The sequence below is a fragment of the Artemia sp. Qi Xiang Cuo genome, chromosome 14 (genome assembly GCF_049724085.1).
Source record: "Artemia sp. Qi Xiang Cuo chromosome 14, ASM4972408v1, whole genome shotgun sequence".
Classification (NCBI taxonomy): domain Eukaryota; kingdom Metazoa; phylum Arthropoda; class Branchiopoda; order Anostraca; family Artemiidae; genus Artemia; species Artemia sp. Qi Xiang Cuo.
Window position 1 is genome coordinate 44,852,163 of NC_142807.1, and position 20,400 is coordinate 44,872,562.

Genomic DNA, 20,400 nt, shown 5'->3' on the forward strand with positions numbered 1-20,400 from the left:
ACTCAAAATACTGTTTAGAAGCATACACTCAATAAAAATGCAATTTTTTCTGCACGATTTGACCAGCTGCTCTGTAGAAACTGATTGCAGATGTGTATATTTTAAGGCCTTTGACACTCGTCAAAGTTTTTTTTCCCTTCGTCTACATTTACCTCTATACCTGCTGTTCAGCTCATCTGCCTTCATTCTTCTTGTGCCCAAGAATGGACCATATGCGGAATCATTTGGTTTTTATCAAATGGGAAAATCCATAAATAAATATTCTTGATTCCTTATGTATAATCTGTTTTCAGGGTGACATCTGCTGGATCCATTGAGACCTTATGGAGCTTTATCACAATTAGAAGTCCTCCCTCAAATAAAGGATCTAAATGGAATTTAGGACAAGTCCCGGTGCCCTCAGACTCGAAGGTATATCCCAAACCCTTATTATCTTTTTTAGTTTAATAAAAGTACAATGGGACACTGCAAACACTAAGGATCATTATCCTAATTTCTAGAAAAAAACTTATTTAAACTACCCGTTATTGTTTCTATTGTAGGAGTGCAAGTAGCAATGCTACTCTTAAGACTTTTTGCTTTGTTGCTTGAAACTAATTTACAAGTTGTTTCGCTGATGTGAAAGGGCTAGATGCAGAACATTTGAAACCTCTGAAATCAGAGATGTGGAATTCAAGTTTTTTTTCGCACATTTTGAGTATCCTGACAAAGCGAGATTTACTTGCATCAGAGAATGTTATGTTACAAGAAGTCGGCTATTGCACTGGAAAACGTGCATCTCACGTAAAGCGTAATACATATAAAATTTTCCTGAACACAGTTTTTTCTTTCACAGTACATTTTCGCTGATAAAGTAGTGAATTTGATTAAATTTGTGTGACAACCCTTTCAAGATAATATGAAAGCCCAGAATTTTATTGATAACGCAGAGAAAAAGCAGAAACGAAATACCGTCAATTTTGAATTATAGAAATTAAATTGTTTAGCTAAAGCACTTTAGGAATTTGCATCTGATAAACTTGGTACTGTGGCTAATTAGAGTAAAGCCAAGATAGATAGTCTCTGGAGAGGTAAAGCTGGAATTACTTATTCAGAGTTGTATAAAAAGGATTATTTTCACTTTTTGACGGTGGTCTATCATCCATCATAAGGCAGAACCTAGGTAGATAGGCATAAAGCAAGGGTAAATCAAATAGTCTTATTAGTTCTGTGAGCCATTTGAAGGCAATTGGGGACCAAAAAATGATTAAAAGATTTATGACCAACCATGTCCAGAGGACTTGCAGGCAAGTGGGCGACTGAGATGGTCCATATAATATAAGCTTAACCTTCTAGGAAAGCCTTCTGGAATTACAATGAGGTTTGACCAAGATTTTCAAGTTAACTCATGACAGAGAATGTCCACTGAACTTATGTGACAATGTCCAGTAGAGAAAACGGGGGAATAAGATTTTTTAAACACTGAACTTTCAACAAGTTGATACTAAATTCATCTTAGAAAAATCAGTAGACAGTAACAAAAATTTTTAAGATGAGATACCAGACATACAACTCGTTCTCTATAAGTGGCTTCTGTGCTTCTAGAGGGAGCTTTTTTTTATCTTTTTTTATTCCAATAATCACGGCGCCAGGTACCTAAGGTATCTGATTTGTCACTATTCACTTACCTCCTTTTTGAAATCTCGAAGCTCTAAATGTCTGCTGAACCTTCTATGATCTATCACTCAGACAATTCTTGTACAAGCACCTTCTCCTCTCTATTAAACATAAAGCTTTTTTACTAATATTGCTAGCTGAGTTTCTAACTTTCTTCCCTGAGACACCATCAGCAATTTCAAAAATTGCTTTCCTAAGATTATTCCATTCATCTTCTACATGGCCAAATTTTAAGATCTCCAGTTTACCTTGAAATTTGCTGTCAAATTCTCATCCTAGAGCCTATCAACGTCAGAGCTTCCCGGAAGATAGTTACTCTTCTTAAATTTCAGTTTTAAATTAATCCTAGACATTACTAGATGGTGATCTTTACATTTGACATGAGTAACAGCTCTCCTATGTACCTAGCATCTTGCATTGATCTTGCCAGTATTCGGTTTGCAAAAATAATCCACAAGGCTCGCTGTCTTACCATTCTGTGATAACTATGTTAACCTATGGGTCATTTTATGACCAAATACTGTATTGGTTATAACTAGCTAGATAGTTATACCTACGACATTGCAGCGTTTAAATGATGTTAGATCGAAACCTTTACTTATTTTAAAATCTGATAAAGAAGATTCACGTTGAACTCAAAGCTGGTTGAAAAAAATTCTCCTGTAGCACCTTTTATAAAGAATTATACTTTAAAATTAATGCTGTTTTTAAATTTATTGTGATGTCCGGTTCATGAGTGTTAAACTAGAACTAGGTTGTATTGAACATGCATTGAGCTTGATTGTCACTCCCTTACATTAGTTTCCAAAGTAGCAGTTTACTACATTATTAGGACTAATCGAGATAATAGTTACCACTCCTGAATCAGCTAGATGTTGCAATCATTTCTTATTTGCCAGGTTTTTTAAAATATGTTTTTTAATTTTTGTTTACTCTGGACCTTGGTTTGTCTTTTACTACGTTGTAGCTACCGCTGCAACCCTGTTTCAAGAGACATTAAGATAATACTGAGCCTTAATTAAAGGAGAAAACAGACTAGACGAAAACCTTTTTTCATAATCGAAGGTAGTTAGGCCAGATTCTGTATGTACATAGATACCTTCTCTCAGTTTAGTACAGCGAGAAGTAGCATTATAATGGTGAGCTTCGTCTTTAATATATCTTAATTATTCCAAGTTATTTAGTTTTATTATTTAATTATATTTAACGTTGCTGAAAAAATATTTAAAAATTTAGTAATTTTTCAACAGCACCATTTTGGCATTTCAATGTATCAAAACACATTTCCCCATATAATTCAAAACAAAGATTAAACACTCCTTGAAGGTACGGGTTATACTCATACATATTTTTCATGTTATGTCATAACATGTGGGGCATTACTACTTTTGAGCGTTAAAATAGTAAATCTATGACAAACACGAAACAATAATGATTTATACTTTTCATAAAATCCAAGTGTTTTAATTTATTAGAGAAATTGATGTAATAGTGTTTGAATATCCGTTTAGTCAGCTTAGATCTCACCCTAGTGTCTGTTCCAGAACCTTTTTTTCGAGGGATCAGCAAAATCAGGAGGATTTGCATTGGATGATGTTTCTTTTAAATTGCTGGAGACAGAAGATTGCCCAGGTAAAAGTTTCTTTCTTCATATAAATATATATAGCATGTGGAACGCTTAAAAGCTAAAATAAGAAGCATGGATTTCGGAGGTTGAGGTTTGACTCCTTCAGACCTTGGGGCTGGGCTCACCATTATTTTTTCTGTCTTAAAAAAGGGATTATTCTAAGTTGGCAAACATCAATATTGAAATTTTTCTGAAATTGAGTATATTTACAGTTTTTAGAGCACAGGAAATAAGAATAGAAGTAATATACCGTATACTTAATTGTAAATTTAAAATCACTAAAAATATTCATTTTTTACTCTTATTAATAAGAAAACAAGTTTTTCAACTAAAAGTAAGGAGCAATATCAAAACTTAAAACAAACAGAAAGTATTTCGAATGTGAACGGGGCTGCCCGCTCCTCAACACCTCGCTCTTTACGTTAAAGTTTGACTCTTTGTCACAACTCTACTTTTTAAGGTAATAAGAAACTGTAGCGTAAAGAGCGAGGTGTTGAGGAGGAGGCAGCTTCTTTCATATACGAAATAGTTTCTGTTCGTCTTATGTTTTATTGTCGCTCCTTGCTTTGAGTTAAGCAAACGTGTTTTTTTCAATTTCTGATCGTTTTTAAAGAATGGCGGGAAATCCGTGACACACAAAATATTGTACACGATTTTTGAAGGCTGTATGGCAAAACTATTACATCTCCGAAGTAATAAATAATTTTTTTTTAATTTGCTGATAGTGCAAATTAACTTTTTGTTCTTGAATTTCCCAATCTCTTACGTTTCTTTTGTTGTTTTCTTCCTTGTTTTTACAGTCAAGGACTGTAATATTCTATTATGTGATGTATTTTTCATTATAAGCTGATCGGTGGATTGCATATACTGCTTTTAAGATATTCAGACATGATTTGGTTAATTTTCTGGAGCTGACATCGTAACAGTGTTGAAAACTGGTCAAGGTTAGACCAATTAAATAAACTTTGGGCGAAAAATTTTAAAGCTTTAGACTATTTTTTGGGAAAAAAGTTCTTTGATACCTTTGAAAGAGCTTCTTATTTTAATTGAACGGCCCTTGTGTTTTAGGAGTCTCTCTTAAAGGATCCAGAAAAAACTCAAAATTTAGCATAAAAAGTGAAGTATTGAGGAGGGGATGACCATCCTGATATACAGAAATTTTGCTTGTTTTTTAAGTGTTAATGTTGCTACTTCCAGTTGAAAAAACTTGTTTGTATTTAATTTCTGATCGTTTTTCAAATACTGCCGGAAAATAAAGCTTCCCTCCGCGGAGAATCCCCCCCTCACATACAGAAAATTCTTCCAACTAAAGCCCCTTTAACGTAAAATACCCCCGGGCAATTCCATCATCGTTGAAAATCCTTAAGTGAAATTTCTCGCCGACCTTTTCAAATCGTGTCGGATATCTGCCTCCGTGTAAAATTTTTCACAGAAATGCCATCACGCCCAGTGTATTATTTTATGTCAGAATTCAAGTAATACCTGGTCATTTTACAACTGCACTCCAATCTTTTGGTAACTTGAAAAGGACAGTAGAAATTTTAATTTCCGTTCGAATGAGCCCTCTGTCGATCTTCTAGGACCATTGGTTCGATACGATTCCGATTATATCACCATGATTGCGTAGCTTACAGTCCTTTCCCTAGGGACTATGGAAAATCATATCATCACCAAGGTCTAGTTGTTAGACCTTTGAACTAAGCTGAAAAATAACAATTTCAAAATTTTGATCGCACAACTTTGAGAGAGGGGCTCGAGATGGGGATCCAAGCTGTCTCCCAATCTTTTTGGTCGCTTAAAAGGGCAATAGAACTTTTGACTTCCATTCAAATGAGCCCTCTGCCAATCTCCTAAGACCATTGTTTCGATAAGATTGTCCCTGAAAAACAAAAACAAAACAAATATAAATTAATACGCATCTGTGATCCACAAAATACAAATTTTCATATTTTTGTACATAGAAACTTGAAACCCCCTAAGTAGACTTCTCTTGATGGAAATTCCGGTTTGACGGAAATTCCATATCTACGCGGCACGAGCATAAAAAAAAATTACACAATGGGCTCTGAAATCAGGCAAACAGCATGCTAGCTTAGGTGCAGAAAAAAAAACATTTTGACGTCATTCGAATTTGAAAGACAGCAAGCTGATTCTGGAACCCTAGGCATTACTGTGCGGCATGATCGGAAGGAATTTCAATACAATTAGAAGAATTGAAGCAGCTGAAATCAAGGCATTTAAAGAGTAATGGAAAACGAGAAAAGGAAGTTTATATAAAAGAAATTTATAATAAAATGGGTCTCTTCTGTGACGTTCGACACTAAGGAAAGGAATGCAGTTATGTAGACAGTATCATACTATGTTTTTTTAAGAATGTTGGGTAAAAAAGTAGTTTTTCAGTAACGAAGAGTTTTCAAATTTGCAAATGCCAGGGGGGGAGTCTCTTAAAGCTTTGTCTCTGCTTCTTTCCTGGGTTAAATCGCCCCTTGATAATTCTATAGCTCTAGAACTCTGAAATCTAATGACTTTCAATTTTTTGGGGAGGGGGATGCCAGTGATATCTCCAAGAATATTTTTCTCAGTTATCAGCTGCCTACATTAGTGGTATCACTTTATCTAGTGCACTGAGTTTCGTAAGTTGTGATTCCACACTACCCTTGAAGAAGCTATTATGTCATCTCTTCTAGTTTATTCATTTATCGGTGTGATGGAATTAAAAAGCAGTATCTTCGATTTTAGCTCCCAAAGCGTTCTAGCCCACAAGATCTTATATTTCATAGATGTGCTATGCTTCAATTACAAATGCTATTCAAATTTTGGTTATTTCCATAATCTGGAGCCAATTCCCCGCATAAATAGGAAAACATTGGGGTGCGAATTCTTTCCCTTATTCATGCGTTTGAGCACTGATTTGTGAGGCCGTGTGGCCTCTTGAAATTATATCCCGAGTCTCAACCTTTCTTTTTTGTTGGCTGACAGTCTCAAAGACAAAGGACTCGTTAGCAAATTCTTCCAGGGGACTAACCCGTCATCAAGAGCTATTGAAAATCTGTGGTTTACCTAAGAAATATCTCAAATTTCCAAAGCGGGTAGCACCACAGGGAACTCCTAAAGCTTCTAAATTGTTCAAATGATGTTTCCTTTTTGTTGCTTTTTAAAGTTTTTTTTTCAGGTATGGTAGATAATTTTTAGCGCCTTTCCTTTGCTGAACTTTAAAAATAAAATTCTGCTCCTTTTAATAAAAATACTAAACTCACACTTTCTGATGATGCAAATTTCATTAAAGCTGAAAATCTCAATCTTCAGCACAAAACGAGACAAATGATAGACGAGACGAGACAGCCGCTCAGACACACAGGCATAGTGAGACAAAGAGAGAGACAGAGAGAGAGAGAGAGAGAGAGAGAGAGAGAGAGAGAGAGAGAGAGAGAGAGGGAGAGAGAGAAAGAGAAAGAGAGAGAGAGAGACAGACAGACAGACAGAGAGAGAGAGAGACAGAGAGAGAGAGCGAGGGAGAGAGAGAGACAGAGAGAGAGAGAGAGAGAGAGAGAGAGAGAGAGAGAGAGAGAGAGAGAGAGAGAGAGAGAGAGAGAGAGAGAGAGAGAGAGAGAGAGAGACAGAGAGAGACAGAGAGACAGAGACAGAGACAGAGACGGAGAACACCTACAAACACACAAAGACAGACACGGGGACGCCAACACCCGCTCAGACACACAGGCACAGAGAGTGAGCGAGACATGCAAACACCCGCTTAGACAGAAAGGCATAGTGAGAGAGGTAAGTACGAAAATTGAAACATGTTTCATTATCCATCAAAAGATTATGTCTGTCCAGCATGTATCTCAAATCATCGTGGAATGCATATTCTCAGAATGATGCCAAAAATTGTGCCTGGAAACAGATCACTGATAACACATACCAAAAATCCAATTGAGAAATCGATTGCCCAAATAACTTGTTACGATATTGTAACGCTTTACATCAGCTGTCCAGTGTCCCAGAAACAATGCATTGAATGCCTTAGAATGTATATCTAAGGACATAGAATTTTCAATGACTTGTTGGTTCAGTCGAGTAACGTGTCATTCTTTTACCATAAGAAATCATGGGTCTCACCTTCGATTCCTGCGTCAAAAACAGATTTCATAAAATCTTTGGGAAATTGCTTAGAATCTAAAAAACGTGTCGTTGGAAAAGAAAACATGCCACCATCTATAACTATAGTCAACAATAACGCTATATATGAATTTAGTTATGTAGTCTGGAGCATTGGGAGGATCACCGTTAAGCCTTCTTCTTGATCTTAATCCACTAAGGATACGGTCAGGACCATTACATTACAAAAATGATACCTGCCCTTTTGTAGTCGCAATCGATTATCAGGCCCGCTTTGAATTGATGGTGAAGTTACAGAAAGAATCCAATTCCGTTAATTCCTTATCAAAGCAGAAGTATGATAACACCAGATATGTGCGCTCGGAATGATATGATATGTGTCTTATTAAAGTGCATACAATAATTTGGACGGTAATTCTCTTATTTCAGAATATAAGCCTGTGATAATAGGACTAGTGGCTTCTTGTATTCACGGCAATGTTACAGAAGGAATATTCCTTATCAAGTGGAAGTACGATAAGACTTTATGGTAATACTGGCCGCTCGGAATGATAGGATATATGTCTTGTTAAAGTTCATACAATAATTTGGCCTGTGATAATAACTAGTGGCCTGTTGTATTCATGAGAATGTTACAGGAAGAATATTCCTTATCAAGCGGAAGTACGATAAGACCATACGATACGACGCATAAGGCCGCTTAAACGTATTGAAGAATTTCGTCGAGAATAATTGTTTCCGAAAAAATGTTAAGGCTCTTGTTAAAAGGACCACTTGTATGGTGGGAGTACTGGATGCTTGTATGTTGGGTGTACTTTCTACTTGGATTGACAAGGGTACTGCCCGCTAAAACGTATTAATCCAATGCTACGTCTTTTTGGCCAAACATTATGCCTGCAATGTTTGTATGATTGATTTTTTTTTTAAGGAGATGTGTACTCAAGAATTTTTTTTGGGGCCGTGGTATAATTATTTTCTTTTTGTGTGGAGGGGGGGATGAATATCTAATCGTAGGGAAATCTTTGAACTTTCAGACGTGGGACTACAGCCTCTGTATATATGTTGTATGCAACGAATGACATTAGAATTTGGACGGCTATACTAAAGGTCAAGGACTTACTATAATGGCTGACTTCAGACTTTGATGTCTATTAGTCAATTTTTTATCAGTTTTTCACTCTATAGGTATGCTGTAAATAGTTCTTATTGTTGAGATAAGTTTTATCGGGCTTGAACTTGCTACATAAATTTAGCATTGCGATTAGTATGTGGTGCAATAATTAGTAATTGATGCACATGCACAGGTTTGATTGGTTACACAATTTACATATACGGTATGGTAAATATACTTTTTGACTCGTGCTCTTCTTCAGAGCCACAGAAATTAGTAAATTTGTTTACTACACTTTATATCCTAGCATGCATTAATCATCCGTGTTAATACTTGCCTAAAATATTTAATTAACTTTGAACAACGGTTTACAGTTTTTATAACTTTCTCCGTGTTGCAAAGCTACTAAATTTATGGCCTGAAAAAACAACTAGTCAATTTTTTTTTGCCTAGGGACTTTTACTACGGTTGTGTCTGTTGAATATCCCTTTGAAGCATTTCACGAATAATGAAAATTGGAAGATTGTTCCTTGTGAATGAACAGTGTATTAGAGAACTTTTCTTCAAGTATCTCCTTGTTTATAGCTCCAGCACATTGTGGTTCTGCACATTGGGTGTGTTGCTTGTTAAATCGCGGTACGTATTGAGATAGCTCATGAGACAGACGTCTATGCATGAACTTTTAAAAAACAGCCATTGTCGGCACATCAATTTTCTTTTTTAGAGGTTGTAAATGTATCTAATTGGTGCTATATCTTGCCCTTAAAATCCCATTTTGGACCTTCTGAATGGTGTTGTTAGGGTTTTGGGAACCCTGAAAAAAGTTGATGAAGAGTTTGCATAGGGTTTATTCAAGTCTTAAAGAAACGGATGATCGAGCTGAATGGTAATATTTCTCAGAACAAAAATTATGAATTGCATCGCTTTAGCCCTAAAAAGCTTACTATTAATCTTTGTATTTTCATTTCAGTCCAACCAGTAGCCGCAAAGCCGAAGAAGAAATGAAGACCCTCTTTAATTGAATGAATCTGTTCTAAAAAAAATTATATTAAAGCTGTTGTTATTATGTACTCTTAAGGCCATTTAAATAGGGAAAAATCCTTGAGCTAAGCGAATAAAGCTCTAGTAGGGTGATCAAGGTCCCGAAAGCACCATGCATCTAGTGTTACGTGCAAAGAGTTTTAGCCAGAAAGAATTGTATCCATACATCATCAGATTTTGTGTATGAGTCTATAGTTAGGTGCAAGTAGCCGACGCTAAGGAAACCAAGTATTAGACACGTCAAATATTTTTAAATACTTAGCTGCCAAAGGGGGTGATGAATATACCTGCTTCTAAAAATACAGTCATTGAACAGAATCATAAAAGAATCATTATAGTCGACGGAATGCCGAAAAGCTAAAAGTTAAATGTTTTAGAACTAGCACAAATTAATACACGTATTGAATCTCCTGTTTCAGAGGTGGGAATGCCTTATAAAACAACTTTATTTCTAAAATGCACCATTGATTTGAAACTGGGGAAAAACGCCTTTTCCAGTTTTTATTTTTATCGTGTTTTTTAACTTCCTTTTTCTATGTTTTTAATATTATTTGTCAGTTTGTTTGAAATAACAAAACTTTATAAACAATGTCTGTGTTTTTAATGTGTATTCTTTAGCACAAGTAAGACATACATTTCTCTTTATTAATATCTGGAGAGTAAATTTCTCCTGGGACGTGTCAAATAGGGAGAGCAATACGTCATTCAAGTGTTTGCCAAAAATGGGGAATCTTAGCTTGGCAAAAAATGTCAAATAGGCACTATCTGCCAGTGATGGTTGCGCCATTATTACGTGACCTTACATCAAGTGTGTGCCGCTGTTAAGTTAATGAAACAAAAACGCTTTGAGGGTTTTGGGCGAAAAAAAATATTACGTATTGCATAATTATTACGTAAGGTATGAGCTGTCGTTACGTTACAAGCGGGGGTTCCCTCATTGGCTCCTGTCGCAGGGTTACATAAAATTGCGTAAAGTATATTAGACTTGACGGATTGAAACGGGGTTAGTCGTATGACGTCATTGAAGTCCAGAGGGCGTGTCATGGAGTCTTGCCAAGTGTGTTCCCTTTAATAGAACAGGTGACTGCGTTATGCAGGTGTGAGGGGTTAGGATCTTGCCCTATTAATTGAACTTGTGTATTATCCCGACCACATTCCAGGTAATTGAAACACCTGGGAATTTTACCTAGAAATAGGGCATGCGAATCTTGCCAGGGTGGGAATCTTTGCAAGGTGGGAATCTTGGTAAGGTGGAACTCTTGCCAGGGGTTGGAATCTTGCCAGGGGATGAAATCTTGCCAGGGGTGGGAATCTTGCCAGGGATGGGAATCTTGCAGGATTCCTATAGGAATTTTGCCAGGGCTCTCATAGGAATCTTGCCATGGATGGGAATCATGCCAGGGGTGTTGTGACGTCAGAGGCCTCTCATAGAAACCCTGGGAGGGCTCTCATAGAAACTGGAACCCCCCCCCCCCCAACTTCTATTGGTTAATCTTTTATCGATCCAATTTTCCCGAAAGCAATTTTCCCTAGAACCACAAAAATTCTGTAGTTGGCTGAAATAATTTACAGTGAAACCAAATCTTCTCACGGGCTGAGGAATTCAAAAGTTGACCTCAACAGACAGAACAATTACATGTATAAATGAAGACAATTTTCATGATGACCCCTAAAATTTTATCGTTGAGGTAATTTGAAGCTTTTTATTTATTTTCATGTGCTTAGCTGAAAAGAGTTTTTTTCATTTGTTTTCTTTCTGTGAACAACCAATGAACAGGGTTGCCACCAAGTGAAAATAAAACTCACTAAATCAGCAAATAAATCACTAGATTATTGACTAGAAATCACTAGAAATCACTAGAATTATATTATTCTTTATCATTGTAATGAATAATTGTTTTGTTTCTTCGACATTTTCTATACAGGCACAGCTACAGGAAGGGGGGTTAAATTACTCCACTACATGTGGAAAATACCCTTAGATTGACGTTTTGTTTTTCCTCAAGCGAAAATTACTCTTGAAATTTTGAAAATTGCCTTTTTGCATTTTATATTTATATGCAGAGAATAGAACAAAATCCTTGCTTCCTCCCTATATATCCCCAAACTGGTACCCTTGGCTTATACCCCGATCACTGAATATTGGTTATCGGTGATCTAATCGAAATACATGCTTTGTCTTTTTAACTTTTTTCCTTGTCGATTCAAAACGCCAGTTTTTTTCCAAAAAAATATAGGAACTATTTTCTTTTTAATCTAATTGGGCTAGTATAATTATTGGAACATCAGTGACAATTTTGAAAATGACCATTTTATATTTTCATGGAAAAAATTGGTCCTACCCTTCACAAGTTTCGATAAGCATCGGTCTTATTACTTCTTTAATTAAAAAAGAGGTACTTGTTAATTACACGGACCCAAGAAGTGAAGTTATGCTAATCCTAATTAAATATGCCAAGGTAAGATAGAAATATAATACTTTAGTTTATATGATGATGTAATTTGGGCTATATATTTGCATATTAGGGTAAAGTAACCTAAGCTAACCTTACCCCCACCCCCTTTATGTGCAAATATGAAGCCCAAGTTATACAAGTACAATGCATTGTCACTCGTTATTTGTATTTGTGGCTATGAAAATGGTTTTCATAAATCGTACATTTTCCTTAGTATCCATAGCAGATTATCCCTAGCATACTTTTATTCCTAGACCTATCCTCATGAGCTGCGTGAGCCATGTTAAATCTAAAGGTACAGCTTTGAACCCTTTCAACTATGCTAAACAAAATGGCTATCTTAAACTTTTGATCGAACAATTTTTGGGGAAAAGAAAGGCGTGAGAGGTGGGCTAGTAGCCGTCCGATCTCTTTGGTCAAATAAAAGGGGAACCAGAAATTTTAATTTCGGTTCAAATGAGGCCTCTCCCGATGATCTAAGACGGTTGGTTCAATACGATCGCCCCTGAAAAATTAAACAACAAATTAAAACACATCTGCGATTTTTTTTTCTGGCAAATAATGCAAAATACAACACTTTTGTAGATAGGGGCTTGAAACCTGTACAGTAGGGTTCTCTGATACGCCAGATCTAATGGTTTGATTTTAATTAAAATTCTTTTTCTTTTAATGGGTATTTCCTCCCTCTCTCGAAAATCAAGCAAATTTTCGCAGTTTCTTAGCCTTTTATTGGTAAAGCGAAGCTTAATGAATATTATATATTTGGAATCAATTTAATAAGCCGCTGATGTATCGATTGATATCAAAATTCCGTTTCTAGAGTTTTGGTTACTATTGAGCCGTGTCGCTCCATTCTTACAGTTTGTTATCACAAACTGTTTGATGAATAAGCACATAAATCCAAAAACTTAAAGAATAATACGTTATCTGTGCTTATTAGGTGTTTCAATTATAAATAAGAGAATTTGGAGAATTATTGCACTTTCAATTATATCTGATACAGATATATGGTGGGAAATCGGAGGTTATAAAGGCAGTATATTTGCATAAATGCTGACCTGGAACATATTAGGAACTGTAGTGAATTACTATTTTGCATTTTTTTTTTCAATTAGCTTTTTGTATGATTTATTCGATTGAATCATGAACCTACGCGCTATTTAGTGGAACATCACCAGATTTAGGAAAAAATCACTAGTTTTAGAACAAAAATCACTATAAATTACTAGCTAGAAGAAAATTACTAGGCAACTAAAAAAATCACTAGAAATAGTGATAAATCACTAGGGGTGGCAACATTGCGAACGAGCGCCGTCGTCCTGAAGACAGCTTTAGTACTCCAACTACGTTGATAAAACGTGATGATAAATTAATAATAGCGAAGCATTCGCGCCTTAACCCACTGGACGGGAATATCCTTGGTGATTAAAAAGTAAAAAAGAAAACAATTTAAAATGAGTGACACAGAAGATGAAAGCCTGTTAACAGCAGAGTATGCAAAATCTAGCAGATCAAAATGCAAGCTTTGTGAAGACCCCATCGAACAAGGGGATTTACGTCTTGGCGTGAAAGTTCAGGTAATTTTCTTTTAAAAACTAGGCCTAGATTGATTAGCTGAACGTAAAATAATGGGGAGAGGCGGATACAAGGGAAAGGACGGGGCTCACAATTAGGGCTCCGCCAACACCTTCTCCTTCTCCCAGGTAGACCAATTAGCCTAGTAAACAATTTTAAGCTATAATTCTTATGTAATGTATGAAGTAAAATATTTTGTTAAAGGTTACAACAGTAGAATAGGGCCTGTTCAGAAGGAGACATGCCAAGGAGACATATTCTTAGCTTGCTATTTTTATGTTCATTCTTCTGGGTGTTCTTTGCGTTTTTGGCAATTCATCAGCAAACCCTTTAATGGTCTCATAGATCTAGGCTATGAAAAAACTAAAATAGTTAGAAACTGATTCGAAAACAGGTAAAAATGGAAAACAAAAACAAGAAAATATGATTTGTGGATCATTAGAATAGATAAGACCATTACGGGGGGGGGGGGTCGGGATGAATTGTCAATAACATGAACAAAAATATAAAAATTAAAATTAAGTTTAGCAACCCAAAAATGTGTCTCATTTCGTTCTAGCATGTCTCTTTCTGAAGAGGCGATATTCTAGACCTTTGCCGCTTAGATATATATCCCAAGAATTTGCTGCCTATAAAAAGATGAAGCGACTTATAAAGCTCTGAACCAGAATAAGCAAAAAATTAACTGGAAAAGGTTTCAGTAAATGCTTTTGATCCCAATTTAGCGACTACTATTGTTTCTTGAATGCTAAAAATTGCAAAAAAATAAAAGTTGCAATTAAGCTCTACAAAATCAATCACATAAGGAAGAAGCACATATTCAAAACATGTGATAATATTGCAAACAATGGTAATAGGCATATACAAATCACGTTTATTGGCGTCTTTTCCTATCTTTACAATTTATTTCTTTTCTTCAGGTATTGCTGCCACACAGAGAAATATCAGGCACTAAATCAGGGTAGCAAATGTGGTCCACACTTCTCACTTGTATATCATCCTAATCTCGCCATTTTTGACCAGTGAGCTTCTGCGCTGAGGTTTTACACACTAAACCAAACGTCCCATCATTGAAACCGACGGTCCCATGGAATTCTGACTATATTTTTTTTGTTTTACCTTACAGTTTTTAATGGCTGTCAGGTTTCTGTAGAATGAAAGTATGGCTTTTCATAAACATACAAATTCTGAGTTGACTCTGTCTCCCTGATGGATAAAAATCAACGAAAATACCACAATCGAGGGGAGATGTACTAAGATGTAATCGAACACTAGCCATCCGCGTGGCAGGCGAGCATTTTACCACTGGATTAGAGAAAGTTATATATTAATTGTTTGGGTACTTGTTGATTATCCCAACCACGCTCAAGAATTGAAAAATATAATACTTTAGTCACAAAATTATGGAAACTAACAGAGAATTATGAAAACTATAACAGTGTATTATGGAAAGCAGGCCACCCAGAACGCATTATATGAAATACCTACCGTACTGCAACCTAACCAACTCTATATTTTTTTCGGCCCAACTCTAAATATTTCGGTCATGTATGCAGTAACCGTTATGAGTAGTAAAAGTAAACTAAAACAATTAAAAACAATAGTTTATATACAAAATAAAATAAAACCACATATTGTGTAATAATCTAATTATTTTCAAAGCAAAAGCGAAATATCTATTATTTTTTGTGAAATTTTATCGCTGTTTGTGAAATTTATCACTGTCTATTAAAAGGATTTTATCCCTATTTGAACTTTTATTTACCATTATGGAAATGCAGTGCGGTCTCCAAAATTATCTACATTATAATTATTGGGATGATTTGACCAAAAATCTTTATAAATACATAAACACTCAGAAGAAACCCGCAAATGTTATCAACCAGGAGAATTTTCTTTAACAATGTAAGAAGACGAGAATTGTGCCACCTTCACTAAAATTCAATTCACATTTGGGAACTTTCAAGGAAGAAAAGTTTGAACGAAGCTTACATTTCAAGACTTTGAATCACATTATTAAGGATAAAAGTAAAAAAAAGAGCTTAAATAGTGAGAGATAAACTTTCCCTGAAAAATATTATATAAAAAAAGGTTAGTGTAAGTGACTTTTGTTTTTTTCAACAAACAGAAAAAGGGGAAGGGGGCTCAGGGAAGGGAGATCTAGGCGTCTCCCAATCTTTTTGGCTGCCTAAAAATGCACTTGAAATTTTACTATCCGTTCGAATGAGCCTTCTACCGATCTTCCAGGACCATTGGTTTTATATGACCACCCTGGGAAAAAAAAGAAAGAAAGAAAACAACAGCACGCAGCCATCATCCACAAAATACAATATCCCATATTTGTATAGATAGAAGTTTAATATACCTGCTGTAGGATTCTCTAATACGCTGAATCTTATGGTGTGAGTTTTGAACTGTGTATTGCTTTTAAAATGTGTTGGTCACTTGTTTATTGCTTTTGAAATGTGTTGGTCAAACAGTTCGTGGTAGGGAACTGTAAGTAAGGAGCGACCCGGCTCAATAGTAACCGAAGCTCTAAAAATGGTGTTTTTATACCAAAGATACATCATAAGAATTGGATTTTAATACTGATTTCAAATATACAAATTTTATCAAATTTAGTCTTACCCATCAAAAGTTACGTGCCTGAGAAAATTGCCTGATTTTCGAAAAAAGGGGAAAACACCCCCTAAAAGTTATAGAACCTGAATGAAAATCACACCATCTGTTTCAGCGTATCAGAGAACCCTACTGTAGAGGTTTTAAGTTCTTATCTGCAAAAATGTGGAATTTTGTATTTTTGCCAGAAGAAAGATCACGGATGCGTGTTTATTTTTTTTATTTTTTGTTTTTTTCCCAAGGGTGATCGTATCGACCCACTTGTCCTAGAATATCGTGGGAGGGCTTTTTCGAACGAAAATTAAAGGTTCTAGTGCCCTTTTTAAGTGGCCAAAAGAATAGAGGGCAACTAGGCCCCCTCCCACACTCATTTCCCCCCCCCCCAAATCATCCGATCAAAATTTTGAGATAGCCATTTTGTTCAGCATGGTCGAAAATAGAATAACTCCGTCTTTTAGGATGACCTAATCCTCCAAACTCCCCTGGGGAAGGGCTGAAAGTCATGAACTTTACCCAATGTTTACATACAGTTTTGGTTTTTGGTAAGAATACAACCGTTTTCAGGGGGGATTTTTTCCGGTTGTGGGGGGCGGGGTTGGGGGTTATATGGGAGGATATTTCCATAGAAGAAGTTTACAAGGGAAATGAAATTGCTATGAAGGGGTGCCGGATTTCCCAGCATTATTAAAAAAAAACGATCAGAACTTAAATTTAAAAAAGTTTTTCAACTGAAAGTAAGGAGCAACATCAAAACTTAAAAAGAAATAGAAATTAATACGTATATGATTGGGTCTGCTCCCTAGTCAATACCGCACTCTTTAAGCCAAAGATTTTTTAGTTCTTTTATAAGAGCTATTTATTCTAATTAACGGCCTTTGTGATTAAGGGGTCATTTTCAAAGAATTGGTAAAAAAATTTGAACTTTAGTGTAAAGAGCGAGGTATTGACTAGGAGGCGAACCCCCTAATATACGTATTAAAAATATATGAATATAGTTGTTCGTTACGTAAGTTAATTCGTAAGTTACATATATTTATTACTAATTAAAACGTTCGTAAATAAGATTAAACAAATTTCGAGAAAGCCATTTAACCAAATAAAAGTAAATTAATCTGCAAATTTGGTTTTAATTATTCATGCACGGTGAGTCAAAATAATAACCTGCATTAATTCGAAAACGATCAAAAATTAAATAAGAAAACACAGGTTTTTTAACTGAAAGTAAAAAAACCTGAATAATTTTTTTTTTTTTTTTTTTTTTTTTTTTGTAGAGTTGATGTCCCCTGATGTCCCCTGAATGTTTAGTTTGTTTTATGGTGGTCTTCTCTGCGGTATGACTCCCAGGCCTCAGGTATGACTATCAATATTTATTGCTGAAACTTGTATAGTTCACTAAGGAGTAGCATTCATGATAAATTTTATTGCTTTCGCACCATTTTATTACGGTTCAATAATTATAAGCCTTATGACTGAATTAACCCATAAACGTCGTTTTTGCTACCTAGCCTCAGAAATAAGCAGAGCTGATTGAACTGGGATTTATATAGTTTTAAATATAAGTTTAAAAGGGCTGTACATGGCTTAAGTTATGATATTTTAATATCTTGGATAAGAGCTATGAATAATATCGTAACAGCTATTATGATGTTGGTTCTACCTGACAATTCACATAATTCTGTTTCGACGATAGGAATTCGCTTATAGTAATTTTTTTTTTTTTTTGAGTCTATTTAATATAATTAATTAATTTAGTTTATTTATTCTAATTTTTTCTATATTTTCCATTTTATCTATATTTTCTTTTCTTCTCCTTCATATGTGAGTAGGTGATCATTTTAAATTTTCTTTTGTTTTTTATCTCTGGGTATGTAATTCATATGTCTTCCCTCTTTGTACAGGCCAATGAGCCTTTGAGGGATTAATAACATGTAATACTGTATGTGTATTTAATGAAGAATAAAACTTATAAGTAAGGAGCGACCTTAAAACTTAAAACAAGCAGAAATTATTCCGTATTTGAAAGGGGCTGTCCCCTCCTCAACGTCTCTATATTTACTAGAAATTTATACTATTTAAAACAACTTTTTTTTTTAACAATAAAAACTTTAGCGTAAAGAGCGAGGCGTTGAGGACGGGACAGCCCCTTTCATATACGGAATAATCACTTGTAAGATCGCTTGTAGTTGGAATTTTTGTTTGAATGAGTGTGGTAAAGGAGCCTCGCCCTCTATATAATGAAGAATTTCAGAAGGGCTGCTTTTAATATTTTTCTTACAAGTCCTCATGATGTCATCCCCATGTTTCCACATTTGGGGAAAATCCTCAAACAAATCGATAATCATGGCAAAAGAGGGTAATGGATCTGTAAAACTAGCTTACGAGATTCAATTAAATACTGACGAACATTAAGAAAAACTATTTTTACATTCAGGTGTTTGAGACCCCTTACTGAGAGAAGACATAATTGTATTTCGAAATATAAAGTTGAGGTAATGAAGGCAAACTGAAAACATCAAGAGCCTTACCAGCTAATGTATTATGATTAACAAGAGTAGAGGTCTAAGTACCGTTTTGCTTGCAGCTATAGGAATCTCCATGTTATTTGCTTGCAGCTATAGGACCATGTTATTTGGAGAACACGTTTCCGAGAAATTGTTTCCAGGCGAAGTCTATTAATGTCTTTGATGTATTTCCAAGGAGAATTGTTTCCGGGCGAATGTTTATTAATGTCTTTGGAGTTCTTCCAGGAGAATTGTTTCCGGGCGAATGTTTTGATCTTAGAGATGAAGAGATTAACGCGGGAAAGGGTTTCCTAGTAATTTGAAATGTGACAGCGCAGGGATGCCAAAAACAAAAGGAACACGCTGAAATTACGTTTAGGGGTTATTTGGGCGAAACTGTTTTAGACATTCTAGGGAATTATTTTGGCGAAACAGTTAGAGACATTTTAAAAGATGATTTTAGAAGAGGTTTTAGAAGAGGATTTGAGGGTGAAACTGTGATCGTTATAATACACAAGTTCCATTTGAACAGTGTCGTGAGGTCCCCTACCCCAACCCCAAAGGGCTCCGATCCCCCGACCCCCACCCCGAACGAAGCCCCCCGCCGCCCAAAGGGCCCCCCGCACCCCAAAGGCCCCTGAGCCCCCCATTTTTTAATATTTTTTAATTTGTGCATTTTGGGACAAAAGGGTCCCACCCCCCAACTTTTGACTCCCCCTCAAAACATTAGTGTTTCGTCATGGTTTACCATGTCACAGTTACATTCTCTTGATTTTTCAAAGTTCATTTTGGATTTCTTTCATTGAAATGCAAGAGTAGGAATATTTCAGAAGTGTTTTGTCATGGTTTACCTTGTCACAGTTACATTCTCTTGATTTTCAAAGTTCATTATGAATTTCTTTCATTGAAATGCAAGAGTTGGATTATTTCAGCAGTGTTTTGTCATGGTTTACCATGTCACAGTTACATTCTCTTGATTTTTCACATTTCATTTTGGATTTCTTTCATTGTAATACAAGAGTAGGAATATTTCAGTAGTGTTTTGTCGTGGTTTACCTTGTCACAGTTACATTCTCTTGATTTTCAAAGTTCATTATCGATTTCTTTCATTGAAATACAAGAGTTGGAATATTTCAGTAGTGTTTTGTCGTAGTTTACCTTGTCTTAGTTACATTCTCTTGATTTTTCAAAGTTCATTTTGAATTTCTTTCGTTGCAAAACAAGAGTTGGAATAATTTACTAGTGTTTTACCGTGGTTTACTATGATACAGTTGCAGTCTCTGGATGTTTTAAAATTCTCTTGATTTTCTATGTTTTATATGCAAGAGTTGAGTTAGTTCAGTAGTGTACTGTCGTAATTTACGATTTCATTAGTAAATTCACTTGATCTTCCAAAAATCATTTTCGACTTCTTTCGTTAAAATTTATAAGCAGGATTATTTCAATAGTGTTTTGTCATGATTTACATTGTCACAGCTACATTTTCTTGATTTTTCAAAGTTCATTTTGAATATCTATCATTGAAATGCAAGAGTTGGATTATTTCAGTAGTGTTTTGTCGTGGTTTACCTTGTCACAGTTTAATTCTCTTGATTTTTCAAAGTTCATTTTGGATTTTTATATTCTCTTGATTTTTTCAAAGTTCATTTTTAATTTTTTTCGTGAAATGCAAGAGTTGGAATATTTCAGTAGTGTTTT

At 35.4% G+C, this 20,400-nt stretch overlaps 1 protein-coding gene and 1 long non-coding RNA gene across 2 annotated transcripts in view; both read left to right on the forward strand.

Moving 5' to 3' along the window:
- Positions 1-292: 292 nt before the first annotated feature.
- LOC148944513 (uncharacterized) lies at positions 293-9,892 on the forward strand. Its single transcript, XR_016142869.1, has 3 exons — positions 293-411; positions 3,201-3,288; positions 9,481-9,892. It is a non-coding gene; the product is annotated as an uncharacterized LOC148944513 (long non-coding RNA).
- A 3,479-nt stretch (positions 9,893-13,371) lies between these two features.
- The window catches only part of LOC148944514 (poly [ADP-ribose] polymerase 1-like), a 56,797-nt gene continuing 49,768 nt past the window's right edge, over positions 13,372-20,400 (forward strand). Inside the window, exon 1 of the mRNA XM_089100311.1 lies at positions 13,372-13,584. Within this exon, the coding sequence (XP_088956437.1) occupies positions 13,462-13,584 (123 nt within the window). The 5' untranslated portion in view covers positions 13,372-13,461. The remainder of the gene's footprint in view (positions 13,585-20,400) is intronic.